Consider the following 24,051-nt stretch of genomic DNA (forward strand, 5'->3'; position numbering starts at 1 on the left):
ACGTGCTGCTTTCTGCCAAACTCTGGTGGGTCATTAGTCCTCCCTAAATTTACTAGCTGCCCCAATTTTGGGTAATAGTCTTATGGTTGCTTTAACACCACAAGGACATGTGATGATGTCACCTGGTATAAAATACCATCTTGGACAATTTTCCACTGAAAGTGTGTGTGTGTGTGGTGGGGGGAGACAAGCGGAAGGGAGATCAAGCAGGGAAACAAAAGATTCCTGCGATATGTAAGGCTGGAGAATGAGTTAATCCAGGTCACCAGTTCTTCACTGAATCCGCACCCAGGATGACTAAAACTGATCTGAGGAAAAAAGTCTGGGTCCCAGGCTGAGACAGGGGTCTAGCCTGTATAGAGAAATATCTGGAACGCTAAGCTTCAGAAGCTCTGCAAGCTGCCGCAAACAATATTTAGGGTGAGAAAACACTATTTGTAACCAGTTTCTTTAGTGAATTAAATTTAGGTTGTGTGTTTGTTTATTTTGCTCAGTAATCTGCTTTGTTCTGTTTGTTATCTCTGATAATCCCTTAAAATTCATCCTTTGTAGTTAATAAACATGTTTTGTTTTCTAAAACCTAGTTTGTGCAATTCATAACTGGGGGGTGGGCAAAGAACTGTGCGTATCTTCCTCCATATTGATGGAGGGGGTGATTTTCATGAGCTTATGCTATATAGATCTCTATACAAGGCAAGACAATATAATTTTGGGTTTACTCAGATAGTAAACAGATGGGCAGACAGGGAGATAACCTCAGTCACCACCTGCCTGAAAGGTCCTGAAACCTTCTGCTGACCTGCATTAACTCCAGTGCACAAGTGTGCTGGGCAATCCCTTAGCTGAATCCTTCCACAGAGAGCTGATCACAGTCTCTGTGTGATTCTGCAGCTGGGTGTGTCCCTAACTGTGTGTGTGCTGGAAGGGGGCTTGAGAGCCTGGCACAGCAGCCCAGAATAAGGGGAATCCAGGCTGGTGGGACAGGGGGGCTCAGTGGGACCCCAGGACATCCGGTGTCACCCCAAAAGGGGGGTCCAATCCGTCACACCCCAATCATCCTCGTAGCTCGTCTCTGCACCTGTTCCAGTCTGAATTCGAAGTTCTTAAGGTCTTGGAGTTAATGCAGGTCACCAAAAGGTTTCAGAACCTTTCAGGCAGGTGGTAACTGAGGTTATCTCCCTGTCTGGCCATCTATGTATTGTGTACCTGATGCTGGATACTATTTGAGTACTGAGCCAGGTGAAAATTGAGAGATTGCAAAATCCACAAAAATAGAAATCTACAGGAAGAAACAAACAGTGGGGTGTCTCATGAAAGAAAGGTACACTGTGCCTGGCTGTACAGTGCTGCAAGGATTTCAGGTGAGCAGGACACGGTTAGACAGGAGAATATCTTGTTAAATAAGTCTAGGCTCTAGAACATGTTATGATTTTATTTTATATATAACCATTTGTTTCCAAGACTTCTACTTGAATCGCTGCTTTGTTAAACTGATCCTTGATTTCACTATGAACATACGTAAGTGCTGTGTGTTAAGCGGAGCAGTGATCTGAGGTGGAACTGTTCCTTTGGAAGCAGCGAATCTGTAAATAACACAGGTGTCCACGGGACCGGGGGCTGGACGCTCAAGGTGGATGATCAGAGGGTCTGAGGGCAGAATGGGCCTATTGCTACCCTGCAGTGTCTGCAAACCCAGCAGCAAGTGTGTGTGTGGCACAGACAAGGCTCTCTCATACAAAGGGCAGATGGTCATGCGCAGGGGTGAAAGTAACTTAAAGGACTTACCCTTTAAGTCCCGGGCTCCTGGGCAAGGTGGGTGTGTGTGGCTCTGGGACCCTGGACGGGGCGGGGCCTCGGGCGGAAGGGTCAGTGCTGGGGCCAGACTCCCCCAGCCAGCCCTTCAGTGCTGCCCGCCCTGCACTGCCCAGAGCCCTGGCAGCGATTTAAAGGGCCCGCGGCTCCCTGGAGCGATTTACAGATCTGCTGCCTGGAGCCCCAGGCCCTTTTAAATTGCCGAGCCCTGGGGCAGCTGCCCCTTTTGCCCCCACCATCAGCAGCCCTGCTGATACGGCGCTTAAAGCACTGCTGCGGCAGCACTTTAACGGCTGTGTAGCGGCCCGTACCAGTGGCCACTTTCTTACCGGTATGAGGTACCGGCCCGTACTGGCTTACTTTCACCTCTGGTCGCGAGATGCTCACCACCCTGGGAAGCATCACAGGTTAGTAATTTCTTCCAGGTTTAGGACAGTTATAAATTACAACTCAACACCCCAAGCCAGTGAGAAGGGCCGAGGGGAGGAACTGTGACTGCGAGGGACACCTGAGTCCCAGCACCTCCTGGGGTTCTGCTCTGCCCCCGGCTTAGAGCTCCACCTAAAGCCACAATCCGGCCCCATGAGCCTAAACACCAGTATTTCATGTTACAGATACACAAATAAAGATCCTCAGCCCGACTGTTTATATCACAGCAGCTTCTTTCTGGCAGATCCATTTGAACTCAGCAGTACACGTCTCAGACTGAATCTGGGTGCCTTTTACAGACGCACAGCTGTTCCCAGCAGCAGAGCCTGAGAAGCTGCAAAATTAAAGAGAGAGTCGGTGTCACTGTGGTCCCTGTAACAAGGAAAGGCCCATGGGTGAGTCTTTCTTTCCCCTCACTCTAATGGGAAGCTTGGCTCTGGTGTTGGCCTTCCTCTCTGTAACTTTCCTGCAGAGCTTCAGGTGAGAAGACAGCCCTGGAGGTGAGATGAGCGAGGGGGTCTCTGGCAAGGGATGAACTAGGCTGAATCTCATGGGTCAGTGAGCTCAAAGGGCAGATGGTCGTGAGCCACCTTGAGCTCCCGCATCTCAGCTTTCCTTTAAAAACCAAATCTGAGTCTCAGGGGAGAGAGGAAACCTGCACCACGTGACCTGGGTAATGGGACGGCTGCAGGGAGCCTGAGGACTTGTCCAGATGAACGGTTAGGGCTGGGTTCACAAAGAGACTTAAGAGTCTAACAGGGGCACCAGAACAGGGGGGACCAGGGGGCCATGGCCCTCCCATTTTTTGAAAGTGGAAGGGCCTGATCCCTGCCCCTCCTATTCCCACCAAAGCCCTGAGCCTGGGCAGCTGTGGGGAGCCACAGACCTGTCACCTGCCAGGGGTGGAGAGGCCTGAGGGCAGCCCCCAGCCTGTGCCCCCGCCCCCCGGACTCCCCGCCCACTGCAGGTAGAGGATCCACAACTCCCCACAGCTGCCCGCACAGTTCTTACCAGGGCTCTGAGGCCCTGTCCCCAGATGGAGCCAGGTCAGGATAAGAGCAGCGTGGGCAGCTGGGGGGAGCCACGGACCCTCCACCTGCCCTGGATGGAGGGTCTGGGGGGTGGGGACTCCAGTCGGGGGCTGCTCTTGGCCCCTCCATCCTGGGCAGTTGGAGGAACCTGGGCTTCCTGGCCTGCTTCCAGCTTGGCCGGAGCGGGGCCTTGGGGAAAGGGGAGGGGCAGGAGTTGGGCCATGGAAGGGGTGGGGCCCCCTGACCCCCACACTTTTGGGAAGGCTCCATCGTTCCTAGAGCCTAACAGCCACTTTAGGCACCTACGTCCCAGAACCATGTCCAAAGCCCTGGCTTAGCTGCAACCAAACCCTTGAGGCACCTACACTTTTTCAGTGCCTCAGTTTTCATAGTGAAGGTTTCCTAGGCACCTGTGTGTCTGCCTGTCAGCTTGTTCGCTGCTGCCTCCCTCTAGGCTGCTGGATGCCTAAGCTGCAGCATGATGCATGAGCCAGCAGCAGACAGACATTCCTCCGCCTAACGCGCCTGTGGGCTCCGAGCCGGAAGTGCATGTTCAAAGGCCACTTACCAGATCGGGCCCCACAGGTGAACTCCCACAAAATGGCAGGGAGGCTCAAGCCCTCCTTGGTAACTTTTAGCCCAGCAGTTTGGGCACAAACCTGAAAAGTGAGAGACCCCCAGTTCAAGTCCCCTTGTGGCTGCAGGGGAGAGGGGATTCTGAACAGGGGTCTCCCACCTCTTAGGAGGTGGAGGAGAAGCAACCTCTAACCACTGAGCTAAGGGCTCCCTCAGTGTGTTTCACTGGGGATAAATAAATTAAAGAGCGATTGGAGCAGAGGGACTAAATATCACCTCAGGATGGGCTGCAGAGAGATGATTTCTAACCCCCATTGGTGATGGCTGCTTGGAGCAGCTGGGCCTGGCACCCACAAGGGGAGAGGCAATTCCTGGTTTAGTCCTCAGTGGAAGACAGGATCTGCCCCAAGGGGTGAATGGAGCTGAACTGCCTGGTAACAGTGACACAGTAATTAAATTTAGCATCCCTGTAGGGTGGATAATACCAAAAAAGCCCCAAACAGTGACATTTAACGTCAAAAGTGGAACTACATAAGCAAGAAGATACTTGTTGGATGGAAATAGCACAGAGCTGTCACAAGGGTAAAATGCCTCCTAGCAGCATGGAGACTACTTAAAAACACCACCAGAGAGGCTCAGACTAAGGGCTTGTCTACACTTACAGCGCTGCAGTGAAGACACTCCCTACTCTGACCAGAGAGCTTCTCCCATCAGTGTAGTCAATCCACCTCCCCAAGAGTGGTAGCTATAGCGACAGGAGAAGCCCTCCCACTAACATAGTGCTGTATACACCCAGGTTAGGTTGGTACCTGTGTCGCTCAGGTGGTGGATTTTTCACATCCCTGAGTGACTTAGTTAAACTGACACAAGTTTGTAGTGTAGCCCAGGGCTAAATATGTACCTCAAATCAAAAAAGATAGTTGGAGGACCAAAAAAATGGAGGATATGGCTAAACAGCAGAGTAATGGAGGCCATTAGAGGCAAACGGCATCCTTTAAAATTTGGAAGTCAAATGCTGATGAGGAAAATAGGACGAAGCACAAACTCCGGCAAGTGAATTGTAAATGTTTAAGGAGGCAGGCCAAGGAAGAGTTTGAGAAGCAACCTGCTAAGGGTGCAAAAACTAACAAAAAATTGTTTCAAGTACATTTGAAGCAGGAAACCTGTCAGACAGACAGTGGTTACATGCAGTGTTGTTGTAGCTGTGTTGGTGCCAGGATATTAGAGACAAGGTGGGTGAGGAAATATCTTCTATTGGATCAGGTCCATTGACCTAGCTACAGCCTTCCGAGGGGGTGGCTTTACTACAGCGATGGAAAAACCCCCTAATGTTGCCGCAGAAAGTGCCTACTCCACTGTGGCACTGTAATGTAGTTACGGTGCTGCAGCTGTAGCACTTGTAATGGAGTCCGGAGATTCTCAACATTTTACTTTCTGACACCCCCCATCCCCTAACATGGTATAAAAACTCCAGGGCCGGGGGTCGAGATTCAGCTGCTGGAGTGGCAGTGGGGAAAGGGGGTTTGGGGCCAGGGCTGGAGGCTCCAGGTTTCAGCTGCCAGGGCTCGGGGCTTCTGCCCCATGGGACTTGGGACTCAGGGCTCCTGGCTTTAGCCCCACGGGGCAGGGAACTCAGGGCTTCTGCCCCACAGGGACATCAGGGCTCGTGGCTCCGGGCTGCAGCCCCATGTTGGGGGGCAGGACTCGGGGCTCTGGGTTTCAGCCCTTTGGCGCTAGGCTTTAGCCCGGCAGGGGCACTGGGTCTCCAAGCTTTAGACCCGCAGGGGCTGGGGGCTCCGGGCTTCAGCCCTACAGGCTCAGGACTCCGGGTTTCAGCCCCTCGGCTCCAACTTCAGCCCGGGCTCAGGGCTTTAACCCAGCAGGGAGTGCCAGGGCTCAGGCACCTTCCCCTTTCATGTTGGCATCTCCCATTCGCTAGCTCGGGCGGTTCCCCACCTAGCGTGCTGGTTTCTGTGAATCCCATTGTGAGGTGCTTGTCTCTCCCCATGCATTGTACAAGGGAGCCTGGGCACCTAACTCGGGCTTTGTGAATCCCAGGGATTTTCTCGGTGCCTAAACATTAGGTGCTGCTACACTCAGACTCCCACCACGTACGTCTCTTTGTGAATCTAGCCCTTACGGCACAGCAGGCTGGGGTGTGCTTGTGCTCACTGGCCGTGTGGACAGTCTGACCGCACACTAACACTGGCAGCAGAAAGACCAGAGAGAGGAGCAGAGCCCAGGGGAACCCAGCAGAGCCCAGAGACAGGGCTGAAGTAAGACATTTAGGGCCTTAGGCACAACTTCTTATCAGGTCCCCCCCACTGGCACCATGGGGCAGAGACTGGCACTCTGGCTGCCGTGTCCCCCTTGCACTGGCAGGAGCAGTAGCCACATTCTCACCAGTGATCACACGTCACTGCCTCCAGCTGCCAGCCCAGAGGAGCAGATGTGTGACAGGAAGGATGGTTCAAGGGTTAGGGCGCTGACCTGGGTTCCATTTCCTGCTCTGCCCAGGCTCCCTGTGACACTCTGGGCAAGTCACTTAAAGTGAGAGACTCAGCAATATTGAGGCACCTAACTCCTCTTGAAGTCAATGGGCATTAGGCATCTAAATACCTTTATGAATCCCACTGTTGGTCTCTCTGTGCCTCAGTTTACCCATCTATAGCAAGGGGATAATAGCCCTGCCCTGCCCTGCCCTAAAGGTTGTGAGATGCTCAGATACTATAGCAATGGGGGGCAGATTAGGACCTTAGGCCTTGTCTACACTAGGAGGTGTTTCTGGTGCAGTTATATTGGAAACCCTGTAGTGTGGACACAGCTATATCCATATCTAAGGGCATGTCTACATTACCTGCTGGATTGAGAGGCAGGTGGAGTCGACAGGGGAGCATCAGCAGTCGACTCACCGCAGTGAAAACACCGTGGTGAGTAGATCTAAGTAAGTCGACTTCAGCTATGTTATTCACGTAGCTGAAGTTGTGTAACTAATCGAATCCTGCCCCCCACCCCGCAGTGTAAACCAGATCTCAGTGTTTCTACCACTACAGCTTATGCCAATTCCCCCAATTGGCATAAGCTACACTGCAATAAGCGCAGGTGCATTGGTATAACTGCAGCTACACTAGGGCCTTTGCTAGCACAGCAAAAATACCCTTAACCGACATAACTATGCTAGTAAAACTTTTAAGTGAACATCAGTTAGAGATTTAACATCAGCAATTTATACAATGGTGCTTTTCCCAAACATCTATCAAACATTAAACATCAGGCAGCACTTACAGCATTGGATCTAACGGGGAACCGTCCACCCAGGTCCATTTCCCCCCTGGAAGTGTCACTGTAAGTCCAATCCAGACATCATTTGCACCTTGTGTAAGATTCTGTATGGAATCCTGTGAAGTGCAAAGCAGAGGAGGTGGGGTGAATCTGCTGGAACAGGCTAGAATTTGTTTAGTGCTCCCGTTAAATGCCTGCTCTTGGCTTCAGTGGCTCTACCCATAACACCAGCAGGAGAACGCATCAGCACCTGAGCTAGTTCACCCTCGCCCCTGGGCGGGCAGAGTCCCAGTGCAGGTGCTGGGAAATGTGGCTCTCTCTGTGCAGGTGTGGTAATGCCAGCACTAGTCCTTGGTGTCACAGGGTGAGCTGGCCCTTTAAGGGAGTCCTGGGTTCAGCCTCACCTGTGACTAGGTGTCCCTGGACTGGGAGGTTCAGGTGAGGGAAGCAGGTGACCAGGATCCAGGCCTGGTGGGGCTACAAGGGCAGCCCGAGGTCAGTCAAGGCAGGGCCAGATTTGGTGGAGTAGGGGGGTTGTGTGAGTAGCTCTATGCAGAAGGGCTCTGCTGAGCTCCCAGACAGGGCTCAGGGGTGCAGAGCCTGCAGGAGCCAGCTGGGCAGTCTGTTCAGAACTGTATGTTAATCAGCCAGATGCCCCAGAATGGAGGAAAAAGAGAAATGGGGCAGAGGGATAGAGCCAGGCTGGATAAACCTGCTGCTCTGGGATTGTAACTAGTGACACACGTCTCTCTCCAGCTGGAGTTTAATGAGCCTGTATTTTATGTTACCATTTCCTCCCGGTTCTGGATCACGAGCATTTGAGCGCTCTTCCACAAGCAGTCGTCACGGCTCCCAGTCCAGTTTTTACTCTTTTTAGACAGCCAGTAGCACGTGTCCCCATGCAGCAGCCAGTCCCTGGGGCAGAGTTTGCACCCAGAGTCCTCTGGAGGGAGAGATGGGAACAGAGGTGTCGTCAATTCTGAAAATTCAAACTGCAGCTGGCTGAAAACTTTTGTTCAAAGCTGTTTTTTAACGGTAAAATGCCATTTTGACCAAAATAAAAGTTTTGGTGTCATTTTTTGATGGGGGAGGGGACTCAAAATGGAAATACTGATTTTTTGGGGGGTGGGGGAAGATTTCATTCAGTTTTGGATGTTCCCCCCACTGGAAAAGATGGGGAGGACTTTCACTTTTCTATTTCCATCAGAGGACATCAAGCTGTCATTTCTTTTCATATTTTTCACGAACTAGGTTTGCAATGTACCAGCTCTAGGTCTAGATATTGCTGAAGTTTCCCCTGCAGCTGTGTAAAAGTCTTCAGACTCAACATACTAGCAAGGGCTTTTTTCAGAGGTCAGCATGCAAACAGGCAGGCCCGCTGTAGGGCACGACTGAGCGGTGCTGGCAGAGCTGGGAGGCCAGAGAGGAGAGAATTCATTTGAAGTCTTTACACAGAGTTGCTCTCTAATTAGATCTGCTCTAACTCAGTCACAAGTTCCAGGTTCTGTGCAGGAATCACGGGGTGGAATTTTCTGGATTGGTGCATTAAATGTTCACTGAGGTTTGGTCGTGTGAGATCATAAAAGCTGAACAGAGACAGGTTCGGCCTATACTCCGATGGGAGACCTTATGGGGAAATCTGTGTGCAAACAAATAACATTGATGACTGAGACTGAGAAGGAGGGACACCACCTACTAAGACAGAACTGAACCCAGTGCCCCAGCCTGGCAGTAGGGGGTGCTGTACCACTGCTACTGCCATGGTTCAGCTGAGAACTAAAAGCAAGGTTCACATGGGGTCATTAAGAACATAAGTGCTGCCATATTGGCTCAGACCACTGTCCATCTTGCTCAGTATCCTGTCTCTGACAGCGGCCCATACCAGAGTTCCCTGGGGAATTTACAGAACAGGGCAATTATGGAGTTATTCATCCAACTTCCACTCCCAGCTTCTGGTAGTCAGAGGTTCAGCATTGCACTGATTGTGGGGTTGCATCCCTGATCATCTTGGCCAATAGTCATTGATGGATCTATTTTTTTTTGTACCCAGTCACAGTTTTGGCCATCATAACATCCTATGGCAATGAGTTCCACAGTTTAGTTGTGTGAAAAAGTACTTCCTCTGGTTGTATTAAACCTGCTGCCTATTAACTTCATTGGATGACCCCTGGTTTTTGTATTGTGTGAAGGGTAAATAATCAATTAATCGCCATTAACTCACGCAATTAACTCAAAAAAATTAATTGCGATTAATCGCACTTATAACAATAGAATACCAATTTAAATTTATTAAATATTTTTGGATGTTTTTCTACGTTGTCAATATTGATTTCAATTACAACACAGAATACAAGGTGCACAGTGCTTGCTTTATATTATTATTTTTTATTACAAATATATGCACTGTAAAAATGATAAACAAAAGAAACAGTATTTTTCAATTCACCTCATGCAAGTACTGAAGTGCAATCTCTTTATTGTGAAAGTTGAATTTAATATATTTGAAAATGTATTAAACATCCAAAATATTTAAAATAAATGGTATTCTATTGTTAACAGTGCAATTGTTTTAATCGTTTGACAGCCCTAGTAAATAACATTTCTCTATTCACTCTTCCCACACCACTCATGTCCTCTCATATTCTCCCGCCGCCCACCCTCAGTTGCCTCTTTTCTAAGCGGAACAGCCCTAATCTTTTTTAGTGTTTCTCTCTATGGAAGCTGTTCCACACCATTGACCATCTTTGTTGCCCTTCTCTGAACCGGTATGTGCGTTTTGAGCTGGGGCAACCAGAACTGTACACAGTATCCAAGGTGCACCACGGATTTATATAGAGGCACTATGATGTTTTCGGTCTTATTTTCTATCCTTTTCCTAATAGTTCCTAACATACCGTTCGCCTTTTTGACCACTGATGTATATTGAGTGGAAGCTTTCATAGAACTATCCACGGTGACTCCAAGATCTCTTTTTTGGGTGGTAACAGCTAATTTAGAACCCATCAGTGTATACATGCAGTTGAGATTATGTTTTCCAGTGTGTATTACCTTGCACTTATTCATGTTGAATTTCATCTGCCATTTTGTTGCCAAGTCACGCAGTTGTGAGAGATCCCTCGGTAGGGTGACCAGACAGCAAATATGAAAAATCAGGACAAGGGGTGGGGGGTAATAGGCGCCTATATAAGAAAAAGCCCCAAATATCGGGTCTGCCCCTATAAAATTGGGACATCTGGTCACCCTAGCCCTCGGTAACTCCTCACACTCAGCTTTGGACTTAACTATCTTGAATAATTTTGTATCGTCTGCAAACTTTGCCACTTCACTGTTCACCTCCTTTTTTCAAATCATTAATATGTGCAACAGCTCTGGTCCCATACAGATCCTTGGGGGATGCTATTATTTACCTCTCTCCACTGTGAAAACTGGCCATTTATTCCTACTCTTCGTTTCCTATCTGTCAACCAGTTACTGATACACAAAAGGACCTCACCATAGCTACTTAGTTACCTTAAGAGTCTTTGTTGAGGGACCTTGTCAAAGGCTTTCTGAATACCCAGCTACACTATATCCACTGGATCGGCCTCATCCACCTGCTTGTTGACTCCCTTGAAGAATTCCCTTGACAAAAGCCATGTTGACTCTTCCCCAACAAATCATGTTGATCTATGTGTCTCTGTTAATTCTGTTCTTCACTATAGTTTCTACCAATTTGCCCAGTACTGAAGTCCGGCTCCCCAGACTGTAATTGCCAGGATCACCTCTGGAGCCTTTTTTAAAAACTGGAGTTACATTAGCTACCTTCCAGTCATCTGGCTCTTCTTGAATACTGGGAGGTCTGAACCTGTTCAAATTCCAGCCTGGGTGACTTCAGTTTGCCTCTCTAAAATGCCCCCTGCAATTCCAACAGGCGATGAGGTTCTTCTTCAGTCATTTGCCTAAGACAAACAGCTGTTGAGTTTTACCCCAGAGGTGGCTGCATTTCAGTAGTGGGGGAAAGGATTCCTGAGAGTATTACATAGTTTGAAAAACACTTTGTGATCCAATCTCTACAGAAATTGTATTATTACACTATTATTAAAACTGTCTATGCTCTAGCAATGGGAGTTACTCTGACCACTAGATGTCACTGCTGATCCTCTGCACAAACAGCTGAGAATTAGTAATTTTACTTAGATTGTAAATTCTCTGGGGCAGGGACTGTCTTTTTATTATATGTTTTTACAGCATCTTCCACAATGGGGCCCTGAATGCTGAGCCTTTGGGCACTGCTGCCATACAAATAAATAATAATCAATATTAGTACTACAGTAGGACAGAGAGGCCACAACAATGGATCGGACCCCATTGTGGTAGGTGTTGCACATGCACGTAGTACAACAAACTCTGCTTCAACAAGCTACCAATCTAAACATAGGATGTGAAACAGGTGGAGATACACAAAGAGGAGCAGGATGACAGGGAGAATGAAATAACCCTCCTGGTACAGAAAGAGGCAGCCACGGCATTTACCTTGCACCCCCCAATTGGGACTGACGAAAAGAAAAAAGATAGAGGATCTTTGGGTATATAGTACATCACTACCACACCTAAAGCATTAGAGTACATTAAAAAACATTCCATTTACTTAAAAATCACCCTGTTGTCTGAACATTGTTTTCCCTGCTGTAGTTATGAGTAGAGCTGACGGGAAAAAATTGTCTTTTTTCAAAATGAAATTCTTCACAGGAAACTTGTTTCGTTTGAATTTTTTTAGTTTTTGTTGAAGTAAGCTTCTGCTTTCCAAACTCTTTGACTCAAAAATGAAAAAGTTTACTCCCATGGTTAGCCCCCTTTACACTGTCACTTTGGTAATGTTGCCATCTCTCATATTTTCATCACACATCTTGCGAAGTTTGGTGTTTTCTTTTAAGCCCCAGCTCCTGGAGTCAGGGGCTTATGTGAGAATCTCAGTTTCATTACAGAAAGTTTCTAGTCCTCATAATTCTGCGAAAAGCCTGACAGCAGGACCCAAGTGCAACCTAAAGGCTCAGAAACCAGAAGGCAAACATAAAGAACCCAAAATGTATATTTTTTCTAAAATAAGCCAATCTCATAATTTTTAGGGTCTGACTCATGGTTTTTGAATGCTTGGGAATTGCAACACTGGAGTAATGTCTATAAAGGGGCCTCAGTGTGAATGAGAATCTGGTCCATTGTGTTTCAAGCTGACAGTGTCCCTTTAACATGGTGCCTGGATTTTCAGTCACAGCGAGAGTGCTGCAAACTCTTTAAGGGAGAGTGACTCATGGCTCTGGGACGGTAGGAGCTGGGGTTACCTGCCAAGCTGCCATTGTGGGGTTCACATAGAATTGGTTTCAAGCGAGACCGGAAATCCTCCAGGCAGGAGCTGCATTCAGTGCTACTGACGATTCTGGTTTCATTATTCTCCGACGTATTCAGAGTTCCTCTGGTCTGCCCTTTACAAGAGACATGCAACTGGGAAACTTCAAAACAGCATCAGCGTCAATAAAAAATCACTTCTATTGCAGCTATTTAGGGATTAAAGAAAAACAATCGTGGGAGGTGTAAAAATCGAACAGTGTAGTGCCAATCACAGCTAGGACAGGGACAGAGGAAGAGAGAATCCCATTCACTACACAGTCTAGGTGCATTTCTGTCTTCGCATCCACATGTAACAGTGCACCTGTTTTAGCTGGATCATATGAGTTTCATGCATCCAGCTCTTAACTGCACATTGTTCCTGTAACATTTTGACCTGGCTGGTGATGTAATGCCAAGGATTTCATTCATAAACGGACTGGAATCAGGAATGGAATATCAGTGGGATTTGGGAATGAGAAGAGAATTCATGGAACCACCATTAAGCCCAAATGGATAAACAGATTGGTGCTACTTACCCCAAACCCCCAGGGCTATCACAGCTATTGTCAGGACGACGTTCCCAGCCCATCCGGCCCCTACAGCGATGCGATGCCACCGGGGACATGGAGGGGAACCTGTAAGAGACAATGTTTGGAGAAACATCATCAGCCCCCAGCGTGAGAAATCAGCCTCCTTACCTGGGAGTTCCACTCCTCTTCATATAACACTAGGGGCGGCTTTACCAATGGCAGCTTCTTTCACCCATTTCTCTCAGAAGCACCTTCATACCTTTTCCCCCACACTGTGCCTTATGCAGGGATGCCCCCCGCCCCCGAAATCATTCTACACAGCCACTGCTCTGCCCTGCTTCAGATCCTTTCCTATGGTCCCCCTGTAACCTGACACGCATGGTAAACTGCCTAGTAATAAGAGCTAGGCAAGTGGCCTGTTAATGATTCATTAATATAGCTTACTTCATTTAAAACCAACAACTATGAAGCCTCCAAATTGTTAACCTAGCTAATACATATCACCTTGTGCCCCTGTGACCATCCCCCCTTTCCTTCCTCTCCTCTAGCCCTCCCTTCATGTTCAAAATACACCGGTTGTGTTTTGACCCTATTTAAACCGCAATCCTATAAATACTGTTATGTCAGGAGTCACCAGGTGGTGCTGTTACACACAGTCATATATATTCCTTTTCTCAATGTGTGAACACTTTGAAGAAATGTTATACTATTGTTCATTTTGTGGTATGGGTTCTTTGTGGGCGAGCTATTGCACCAGCAGGGGAGTTTGCTCTCTGCCTTAATTTCTCTACTAGAGTCACATCTTCTCGCAGAGTTGCTTCCTGGGAACCAGGCATGGTGTTTGGGCTGAGATTCCTGAAAGAGGGGTTTGTTTACATGCCATTTGTGATCACCTCTGTTCCAGGACCGGTGTACACAGTGTAAATAAACAAATTACACTAAGAAAATACCCAGCCTCCGTGTCACTGAATTCTTCTCCATTGTGAAAACAGACCAGGCTCAAATGTCTACTATCACTAAGTACAGAGGTGACAATACTTGTGCCTGCACTTAACTTTAAGCACGTAAGTAATCCCATTGACTTCAAAAGGACCACTTATAGTGTAAGTATTTGTAAAGTATTTGTGTAAGTGTTAGCAGGACTGGGGCCTTAGTTTGTAAATTATCTGGTTGAGAAATTTTCCATCAAAACATTTTTTTTGATAGAAAACTGGGTTCGGGACTAAATTTTTTTTTTGCTAAAGAAGTGTTTGCTTTCTGCAGATAATTGATTTTTTTTTTGGTATTTTGATTCTGAAATGCCACCCACATCTCATAGAATTGTAGTTTGGGTGCCTTATTCCCCTAGTCTCCTCTATGGGCTGCAGGGCCACACAGAGAGGATGCCAAAAATAGCAGTTTGCCCCAGGCATCAGGTCCCCAAACCCATGGAACACTATGATTATTGGATGAAACACAGATAGGTGGGGAGTCTCAGTTTCAAATATTGCCCCAAGCCCCCCAAAACCTCTGTGCAGCCCTGATGGACCAGGCTCCCCCGCCAGATTTCATCTTTCGTGATGCACCGTGGCCATGTGAGTGCTGTTGTGATAACTGGGCCTACAAATTTACCCTCATTGTGAGAAGTGTGTGAAAGTTCATTAAATGTCACAATGACCTATAATAATAAATGTTGATAGGAAAAGGTACAAAAGGGAGACAGAAAGACTGAACTAATCCAAACACAAAGGCCGACTGCTATAAATTAAGACCTGTGTTAAGATCATGCACGGTGAAGGCTGCACATGAAAGGTGCCAAAGAGCTGCCTCATCAAACAGCACAGATATGAACTTTGCATGCTCTCGGCGCGGCTGACTCTGCATCAGGAGTTAGACTTCCGTCATATGTGTAGCCATAGATGAGAACTGCGACAACATCAGCAGCAATGTACTACTAACACACAGCGTTAATTCATGAATAAAATAATGAGGGGATGGCTCTTCCACCCATCACTGCTTTATGGGGTCCTTTAACAAAAACTTTTTTGGGGTGAAGGGGGCAAAAAAAAAAGCCAAGAAGAAGCTGTCTGCCAACATCTGCTACTGCAAGTGTTACCATCAGGGCTGCTGCCGCTACCATATACTGGGACCCACCACTACACCATTGGGCCTTCGTCATTCTGATCTTGAAAGATGTCCTGACCAGCCTGGCCCAGAGAGAGGAGCCCAGAGGACATTGCTGCTTCCACCTGCTCTGGCTAAATTCCAAACCCCACCTGGGATGTGAGACCTTGTCATCCCCCTTCCCCCCTTGTTTGTTCTTTTTTTCCTCCACCTTTTTTCTTCTCTTTCCTATCCCTCTCCTTTTGCCTTCTGTGTAATGAGAGTCTGGCTTAGGCAGCCAAGACTGTACGTTTTGCAACGTTGCTGGAAGCCTGTGACCAGAAACAGACAACCAGCCATGATACCCCAAACAGTCCTATTCTGCTACAACAGGGGTCAGCAACCTTTCAGAAGTTCTGTGCTGAATCTTCATTTATTCACTCTGATTTAAGGTCTCGTGTGCCAGTCATACATTTTAATGTATTTCAAAGGTCTCTTTCTGTAAGTCTACAATATAGAACTAAACTATTGTTGTATGTAAAGTAAATAAGGTTTCAAAATGTTTAAGAAGCTTCACGTAAAATTAAATTAAAATGCAGAGCCCCCCGGACTGGTGGCCAGGACCCGGGCAGTGTGAGTGCCACTGAAAATCAGCTTGTGTGCTCCCTTCGGCACCCGTGCCATAGGTTGCCTACCCCTGTGCTACAAGTTTACCAGGACTCCGGGCGGCTGATATGATTGTGTGTCCTGCTTGTGTTTCTGCAGAAGCAAGGTTACAACTGAGAGCTAACATCAAAAACAGAAGCTGTATTTTCTATCTTTGCTGTTTCTTTTCCCTCCCTTTTTGTTTGTCTTGTTTTCTCTTTTAGAGGAACAGGATCAGACTTTAAACAACAGAAGCAACTGCTCCAGCCCATCTCAACTAACCTTTTCTCTTTTCCCTAAAAAGAACAGTTATTGTCATTAATACTATCTAAAGCCTGTCAGATAGGGGGCTTTTCTCCAGCGAAAGGGAAAGGAAATAAGGAATGTTGTTAAAATGAAAGCCTTACTTAATAGTTTAGATTTCAAATGCTTCAACTGCTTTATTAAAGATACAGAAAAAGAAAGAAAGAAAAAGATTAAAATGATTTTTAATGGTGTGTTTGCCATGGGACTAACCAAGCTGAGGTACTTGTATGTCAAACCCTGGACATTGTTTACCAGTGTTTAATGTCAGGCAGTGACAGGATCACATTAACACCTTTGATCCTTTGGGCCCATGAAAATTCACACAAAAGTGCCATTAAATGGACTGCCCACCCTTGCCAAGAGGGGAGACCATGATGAATCATGGGAGTTGTATTCCAAGCAGAGAGCTGAGCCCATAGAGGAAAATGGAGACATGAGGCACTCAAATCATACACGCCGCATTTCTAATGTGTCGGCGGGGGAGGGGGGAAGACTCCACCCCAGGCCCCACCCCTTCCCCCAAGGCCCCACCCCTATCCTGCCATTCCACCCCCGCTCTGCCCTGCCCTCCCACCCCTGATTGCGGTGGGTGGGAGGCACTGGGAGGAGAGGGGGAGGCGCTGATCAGCTGGGCCACTGATGGGCAGGAGGCACTGATAGTGGGGCTGCCAATGGGTGCTAAACACCCACCATTTTTTCCCCCCCGTGGGTGCTCCAAAGTGCTTTCAAAGTAGGCTAGAGGCGTTTCAATGGTGGCTGAAACCCCTTAGCCTTCTTTGAAAATCCCAGCCACAATACTTCAGTGGTTTGCTATTTTCCCAGGAATTATATTGTGAAATGAAGATAGTGAGCCAGAGTCTATTCTGTTACCCGGGTTTACTCTAAATACAAAGACATTCCACTAAGGTAACATCCAAATTTACACAGAAGTGACAGTGCTATTATATTTGACTCAGTGTCTTGATTTTGAGTGGCAATCTTTTGTAATTTTTTGTAAACAGAAGCATCTTTAAACCAAACTCACTCTATACTTTCAAACTATGTTTCCTTGGGAAAGGGTTGGAAACTAACTTCTGGTTTCAAATGAAGCTTGTGACACTCTTAAAGCCACTCACAGAGTTTATAATTACTACAGGAGAATTAAATGCCTTCCTGTTGTAACCACTATTCAATTCAAAAATTGCACCCTTCTGCTCATAAAAGTGGATCCTTATGTGTGGATTTTCACAGAGACCTAATTCAGATCACTACTGTGAACTTTAGAGAACTAATTGTTCTGAAATTATGAGTGGACAAAAATAGTGGAATTAATTTTTTAAAAGTGAAAAATATTGTCTGGTCTATACGTGTTCAGTACCTAACACAACAAGGCCCCTGCTCCTAACTAGAACCTTTTAGCATCACCACCTTGCAAATTTCATATTAATTAATGCTGAATAATTAATGGTGGTTGTGTTTTCTGTCTTCAATTTAAAATCGCTTGTTGAATTTTGTTTAACGTTTCTGAGGAAAATTATCTTGTAGCTTTGGATTAACAAATTATTTCAAGCTAAAAGGAGAGGGGTTTTCAGGAAAAGGAAGTGGGAAGGTTAAAGTCATCCTTATATTGGAATTGGTCTTCCACTTTTAGCCGCTATATGAAGTCAATACTGTGACGTCATGATTTTAACAAATATCGGGGGTAGCCGTGTTAGTCTGTAGCCACAAAAACAATGAGGAGTCCGGTGGCACCTTAAAGACTAACAGATTTATTTGGTCATAAGATTTTAACAGAAATTTATGAGACAAGTTAATTTTAATTTCAGCGTTAGACCCTGATCCTGCAAAGATCTGAGAACAGGTGTTATTTTAAACATATGAGTGACTGCTTCATTGGGATGATTCATTTAATGAAGGAAAACTTGTGCATAACCATCTGCAGGCCTTTGGATGAGCCACCTTACAAAGCTCTGCACACTAGCCACAAGCATTTGGAGGATAAGGCCCTTAGTTGTAGGACTGCAAATACATTATTGCCAAGGGCGTGGTGGATTCTTCATCACTGAATTTTAAAATCAAGACTAGATTTTTTTTCTAAAAGATACTCTAGGATGGTGTTTCCCAAACTTGGGACATCGCTTGTTCCGGGAAAGCCCCTGGTGGGCCGGGCCTGGCCAGTGGGAGCCGCGATTGGCCGAACCTGCGGACGCGGCAGGTAAACAAACTGGCCTGGCCCGCCGGGGGCTTTCCCTGAACCAGCGGCGTCCCAAGTTTGGGAAACACTGCTGTAGGAATTATGTTGGGGAAATTCTACGGCCTGTTATACAGGACGTCAGACTAAATGATCACATGTCCCTTCTGGCCTTGGACTCTGTGAATTAAGGCACCAGTCCTGCAATTGGATCCATGTGGGTGGACCCTTGTGCCCATTGACTTCAATCGGATTCTGTATAGGTGTGAATGAAGACCAATCATAAGGATCAAATCAGATCAGGAATGGGGCCTAAGTTTCCATTCATTAACATAAGTCTTCAACATAACAAAAATGATATAACTGCAGCTAAAAAAGTCACTTAAAGTCAACTTCAGCTCTTGGATACATTGGTGTAAAAAGTTTAGAACAAATTCATTGACTTCTATGAAGTCACACTGGATTTACACTGATGTAACAAGCAGAATCTAACTCCTAAAATATTTTTCAAGAGTAGATCAGATCCTGTCTGAAAATATATCTAAAGTGCATGGATACAATTCATGAAGGCTCACAACAAAAATTAAATTTGACTAGACAGCTACATATTATGCTAGTTACTACTGTGATGTAAACAGATACCAAAGCAATATCTGTTGGAAAATATCACCTGCTAATAAAATTCTATCACTTCTGTAAGAAACCCCTTCAGAAGCTGTACCATAATTCCGTTATGTTCACAACGTGTAAATGTACAGCAAGATGTTTTAACTATAATACACTTGTAGCTACACTTAAAGAAGGAAAATATATGAGATAAAGGAAGCCAGAATCATTGGCAATATACAAGTATAACTGCAAACATATAGTATGTTTGACTATAGCACATCACACTTGATATACAGCTTGATGAAATATCTGGGCTATTAGAGTGGGATTTTTAGAAACACCTGTCACTTGGGAACTTCTGAAAATTTTACCCTTCGTGTAAATCTGTAGCCTTACTGTACTTATGGAAAATATGCTCTAAAATAATTATTTAATGTTTAATTTTTTTCCCCAAACAGCCTCCAAACTATCAAGATTTTTAACCAATTTAATATCATTTTTCAGGGGAATCACAAGTTCTGATTCTCAGTTTACATCCTTTAAGTTGTAATACATGCGTCCTTGTATTTTCAATATTTCTAAAACACTGATAACTCTTCATGGTCCCCATCTCCGCCACGGTCTTTTCATTGACAGTCTCCCCTAACTCCTGACTGTCCCTAACTCCTGACTGTCCATACTTCAGTGGAGCTACAGTGCAATAACTTCCTGTCTCTCCTGCACGTAGAAACAGAACACATCATCTCTGTCCTTGGAAAGCTTTCCTGGTTTTTCGTCCATTTTAGAATCCAGTAAAAAAAAAAATTCCTTTCATTACCTCTATCATTCCCACCTACCCACCCCACCCCCCAATGGCCAGGTTCTTCTAATTTCTTCTTTTTCTCCTCTGGTCCCAGTTCCTACATTCCTCAGAGATACCAGGCTTCCCTCTCCCTACTTCCATCAGTTCACAGAGGTTTGTAGACCCTTCCTCCTCAATCCCCAGTACCTACCATTTGCCACAGTCTCCATGGCCCTCCGCACATAGTTTGGCTCCCTCCCGAATTTCAGATTCCACCTCTTCTCTCAGACCTATGTGGATTTTAACCTTGTCTCTAACAATTACATTATATTCTATGAGCCTCCCACATTCCCTGTGCTCATTCTTTTGAGACTCACCCAACCTACTGCTCTCTGCCCCCCTAACTCTAACCCACCATGCTATGTATTGTTACCTCAGTAGTTTGCTTATATGCCACAAATACATATTACATAAGTAGGAAGGGTGTCATAGAAAGTACAGCTATGTTTTTGCACTTGTATTTGCATGTTTAGATTGTCAGTGACTGAAGTTTTCTGTGACATGCTGTACTAACAAACTAAAGTGCACTATATTACCTTAACGGAATTCAGTTGCCAAATGCTGAGAGTGGTAAAGAATTTCACTTTAACTAAGTCCCACCATACATAAAGCACAGAGCTGCTCCTTGGCTCTGGACACAGTTTCTCTAAATTATCTGTGCTCCAAGTCTAACAAAAAATCTTAGAAAAATGGAATCCTAACCAAAGACTGACCATATTGGTGCAAAAATAAGAAACCTAATGCACTTACTGAGATGCTGAGATCGTTGCGGTGGCCTTGAAGAGGAACTGGCTCCAGGAATGTTTAAATAAGAATAAATTATTTCTCCAGCCATGGCAAGTACAGAGGAAGGTGTGAGCGTACAGAAGAGGATCTGTGCCTAAGAGTAGTCTCCTGTGTATGTTTGCCCTCTTCTCTGCAGTAGCATATTTCTGTTCTGTTCTATGCAGGATCTTACACCACGCTCATCGTCATAGCATCTGTGAGACTTCTAGTAGTGCATTAAGCAATGTGACTAACATCCGTCACGTTTGTTCTCTCATCACCTCCCTAGAGAGAAATGTGCAGTAGAGTGTCTTGGTTTGGTAGAGTGTGGGTTTTTTTTGTTTTCCTTTTTCATATAAATAGACCTGTTGCGATGTGTTTATATTAAAGCTGACAAGGTCAAAGAAATGTGCTCTGCACTCGGAGTGGAAGATGGTGACGTTTGTGATGATCCTTAGTTCTTGGGAGAGTTCATTCCAGAGAAAGTTCTGTCTCCTTCACAGACAAGCTTTGCCCTTATTGTTGAAAGTTTCATTGAGCCAGAGGAATGGAGTTGTCCACCAGTCTTCATCCCAGAGCTTTAGATGATTATTTGGATACCCTAGGTCCAGGTGACGAAGCACTTTGAAGACAAAGACTGACTCTTTGAACTTGATGCAAAATTCTATGGGAAACCAGAGTAGACAGCGGAAGACAAGTTTGATGCATTCATGGTAGCCTGTGCTGCTGAGGAGACACACTGTGGCATTCTGTACTAGTTGGAGTTTCCTACCCGCTGAAGGTTTCAGGCCCAGGCATATTATATAGCTGTAATCCAGCTGAGAAGTAACAAAAGTGTGAATAACTGAAGCTAGGTCTTCATCTGCCAGGGTGAGATGGAGTCCCTAACTGAGTAGAGATGGCAGAAAGCATTACTCACAGATGCTGCATTGCGAGTGCTCAGCATCAGAGAGGAATCCAAGAGTATTCCTATATTACAGACTGAATTGACCAATTGTCTGTGTGTATCTTCAACCAAGGGAGACTGCACCATGGCTGCAAGCTTTTCAAAATATGTTCCTCTGCCCACCAGCATCACCTCTGTCCTACTCGGGTTCAGCTTCAGCCAGTTGCTCTTCATCCAAGCTGATCTCATCCATTTTTTCCTCCTTTGAGTGACTGTACACATTACACTGTAGGTAACTCACAAGCACTTTCCCTTAAAGGAGGTGGGACTTTGGATTTCTTGAAGAGAGCCACCAGCACTGACTTGTTAAAGTTGGCACCATCCCGGGAATTGTGAGTGATAAGGTCTGTAAAAAGTTACGTACAGACAACCATATTGCCGCTTTGCAAATGGCTACTACCATATGTTGCTCAAGAAGGCTGACAAAGTGGAACGAACTTTAGGGGAATGGGCTGTTATCCTTGGAGGAGCAGAAACCTTTGCTAGATTACAGCACAGATGATCAATTCTGACTATCACACTGGGCTGTAATCAGTTGCCCTTTAATCCTTTCAGAGAAGACCACAGAAAGGACAGGCAAAGACCTGAAAGACTTTATGTGATCCAGGTAAAAGGACAGAGCACTCTGAACACATCCAAAGTATGAAATTTCTCCTCTGCTTTGTTAGAATGAGGGTTAGGAAAGAAAAGTGGAAGATGAATGGTCTAATTGAGGCAGAACACAGATACAACATTACACATGAATTTAGGGTGCGGTCAAAGGCAGACCTAGTCCTGGTGAAATATTATGAAAGGGTGGTCAGCTAGCAGTGCCTGGAGCTGTGATACCTTCCTCACAGAAGTAATTGCTTCCAAAATTGCTTTCATTAATAGCAATGATAAGGAAGTTGTTGCTAAAAGTTTGAAAGGGGAGCCCATTAAACAAGACAAAACTAAATTCAAGTCCCATGAAGGTACTGGGATCAAACACAAATGGGTCCATGTGAATAAGGGCCTTTAAAAATCTAGATACCAAGGGATGTGAAAAGACAGAAATAACTCATTTACTGGTAGATGTATCACAGGGATGGAAGCTAAATTGACTGTCACAGAACCAATGGAGAGACCAGAAAATTTCAAATGTGGCAGGTAGTCCTTGGGTTCAACTGGAGGGTTTCAGACATAGATACTATGGACTAGAATCTGTCCATCAGAAGATAGCCATAGGTCACAGAGGCCAGATCCGCCCCCTACAAAATTTATTCCGTGTGTTGGTTGTAATGTTGATTTTTCTACATTCAATTTTAGACCAAGATGAGAAAACAGATGTCTGATGACCAGGATGATGTTCTGGACATAGGACATTGACTTTCCCCAAACTCGCCAATCATCCAGGTAAGGAAATATCTGAATTCCTGAACAGTGCAAATAGGCTGCTACCACTGCTATATGCTTAATGAGCATCCTCAAGGCTGAAGGGCAGTATCATGTACTGGTAGTGCATATTGCTACTATGACTCAGAGATACTTTCATGTGGAACACATCCCAGCATAGAAAGTAACATCCTGCAGATTGAAGGCAGCATACCGATCTTTCTTCTCGAGGGAACTGATAATAGACTGAAGGGTAACCATCCTGAACTTGATTTTCTTGATAAATCTGTTCAGTTTTCGTAAATCCAGGAAGGGATGAAGACAACCTCTCTTTTTGGAAAGCAGGAAGTAGTAGGAAGAGAAGCCTTTCCCTCTGTGATGGTAAGGAACTTCATTATCTATTGCTCCCAAGCCCAAAAGAAACTATTTCCTGCATTAACACCACCTCGTGTCCCAGAAACGGGACCAGAAGGTGGGTTGGAGAAGGGGGAAGTGAATTGGATAACATATCCCTCTGTCACAGTGCTGAGCACCCAGTTGTCTATGTACTATAAAAGAAAGATTGGTAATTTCCAAAGGGCGGGGGTTTCTAAAAATTGGAGGAGAGACATTGTCAGTACGCTGTTCTTGAGTGTGATGTCAAAATGATTGCTCCAAAGTAGATGAAGGCTGGTGAGAAGGACCTGCAGTGGATGATGCTGATGGGCAACATCTAGGAGGCTCAGAACTCTGTCTAGAGATATCCTGAGGTCTCAGCTGGTCATAAGGTCTGTATTGCACCTGTGATGTGAATGGTTTATTCTTTGTTACTGGGGTGTAGATATGCAGCAAATGCAGAGTCGCACAGGAAACTTAATTTGCACCTGGCATCATAGGTCTTTTGAGAAAATAGCTTAGTTCCCTCAAAAGATTTTGTAGCTCTCTTGGGATGCCAGAGGCTTGCAACTAAAAAGAGTGTCTCATTACGATGGCTGTTGCCACAGAACATGAAGCTATGTCAGATGTGTCAATAGCCACTTGGAGAGACATCCGGGCAGTGAAGCATCCTTTGGAAGCTATGGCCAAGATCTGTTCTTTGTATTCTTTAGGCTACTTGTATGTGAGTTTTGAAACTGCTGACCAATTAAGAAAAATATATTGGGCCAATAATACCTGATAATTTGCACCTTAATTTAAAGGCTCACAGTGATATAAGCCTTTGTGCCGTACAAATCCATTCCCTTAAACTCCTTTTCTTTCGGGGTGGCCTTTGGGTGAAAATTCCTCAAATGTTCATTCTCTGTCGTGACTACTAGAGACTCTGGGGCAGG

At 45.7% G+C, this 24,051-nt stretch overlaps 1 protein-coding gene across 1 annotated transcript; it reads right to left on the reverse strand.

Annotated features, from left to right (window-relative positions):
* Positions 1-2,447: 2,447 nt before the first annotated feature.
* On the reverse strand, positions 2,448-20,890 carry LOC123345655 (killer cell lectin-like receptor subfamily B member 1B allele C). Its single transcript, XM_044982658.1, has 6 exons — positions 20,428-20,890; positions 13,031-13,129; positions 12,449-12,589; positions 7,919-8,073; positions 7,134-7,246; positions 2,448-2,575 (listed from the first exon to the last, which is right to left on the reverse strand). Exons 1-6 carry the CDS (start codon positions 20,510-20,512, stop codon positions 2,458-2,460), a joined length of 711 nt encoding a protein of 236 aa, XP_044838593.1. The 5' UTR covers positions 20,513-20,890; the 3' UTR covers positions 2,448-2,457.
* Between the last annotated feature and the right edge of the window lie 3,161 nt (positions 20,891-24,051).

The sequence above is a fragment of the Mauremys mutica genome, chromosome 12 (genome assembly GCF_020497125.1).
Source record: "Mauremys mutica isolate MM-2020 ecotype Southern chromosome 12, ASM2049712v1, whole genome shotgun sequence".
Lineage (NCBI taxonomy): Eukaryota > Metazoa > Chordata > Testudines > Geoemydidae > Mauremys > Mauremys mutica.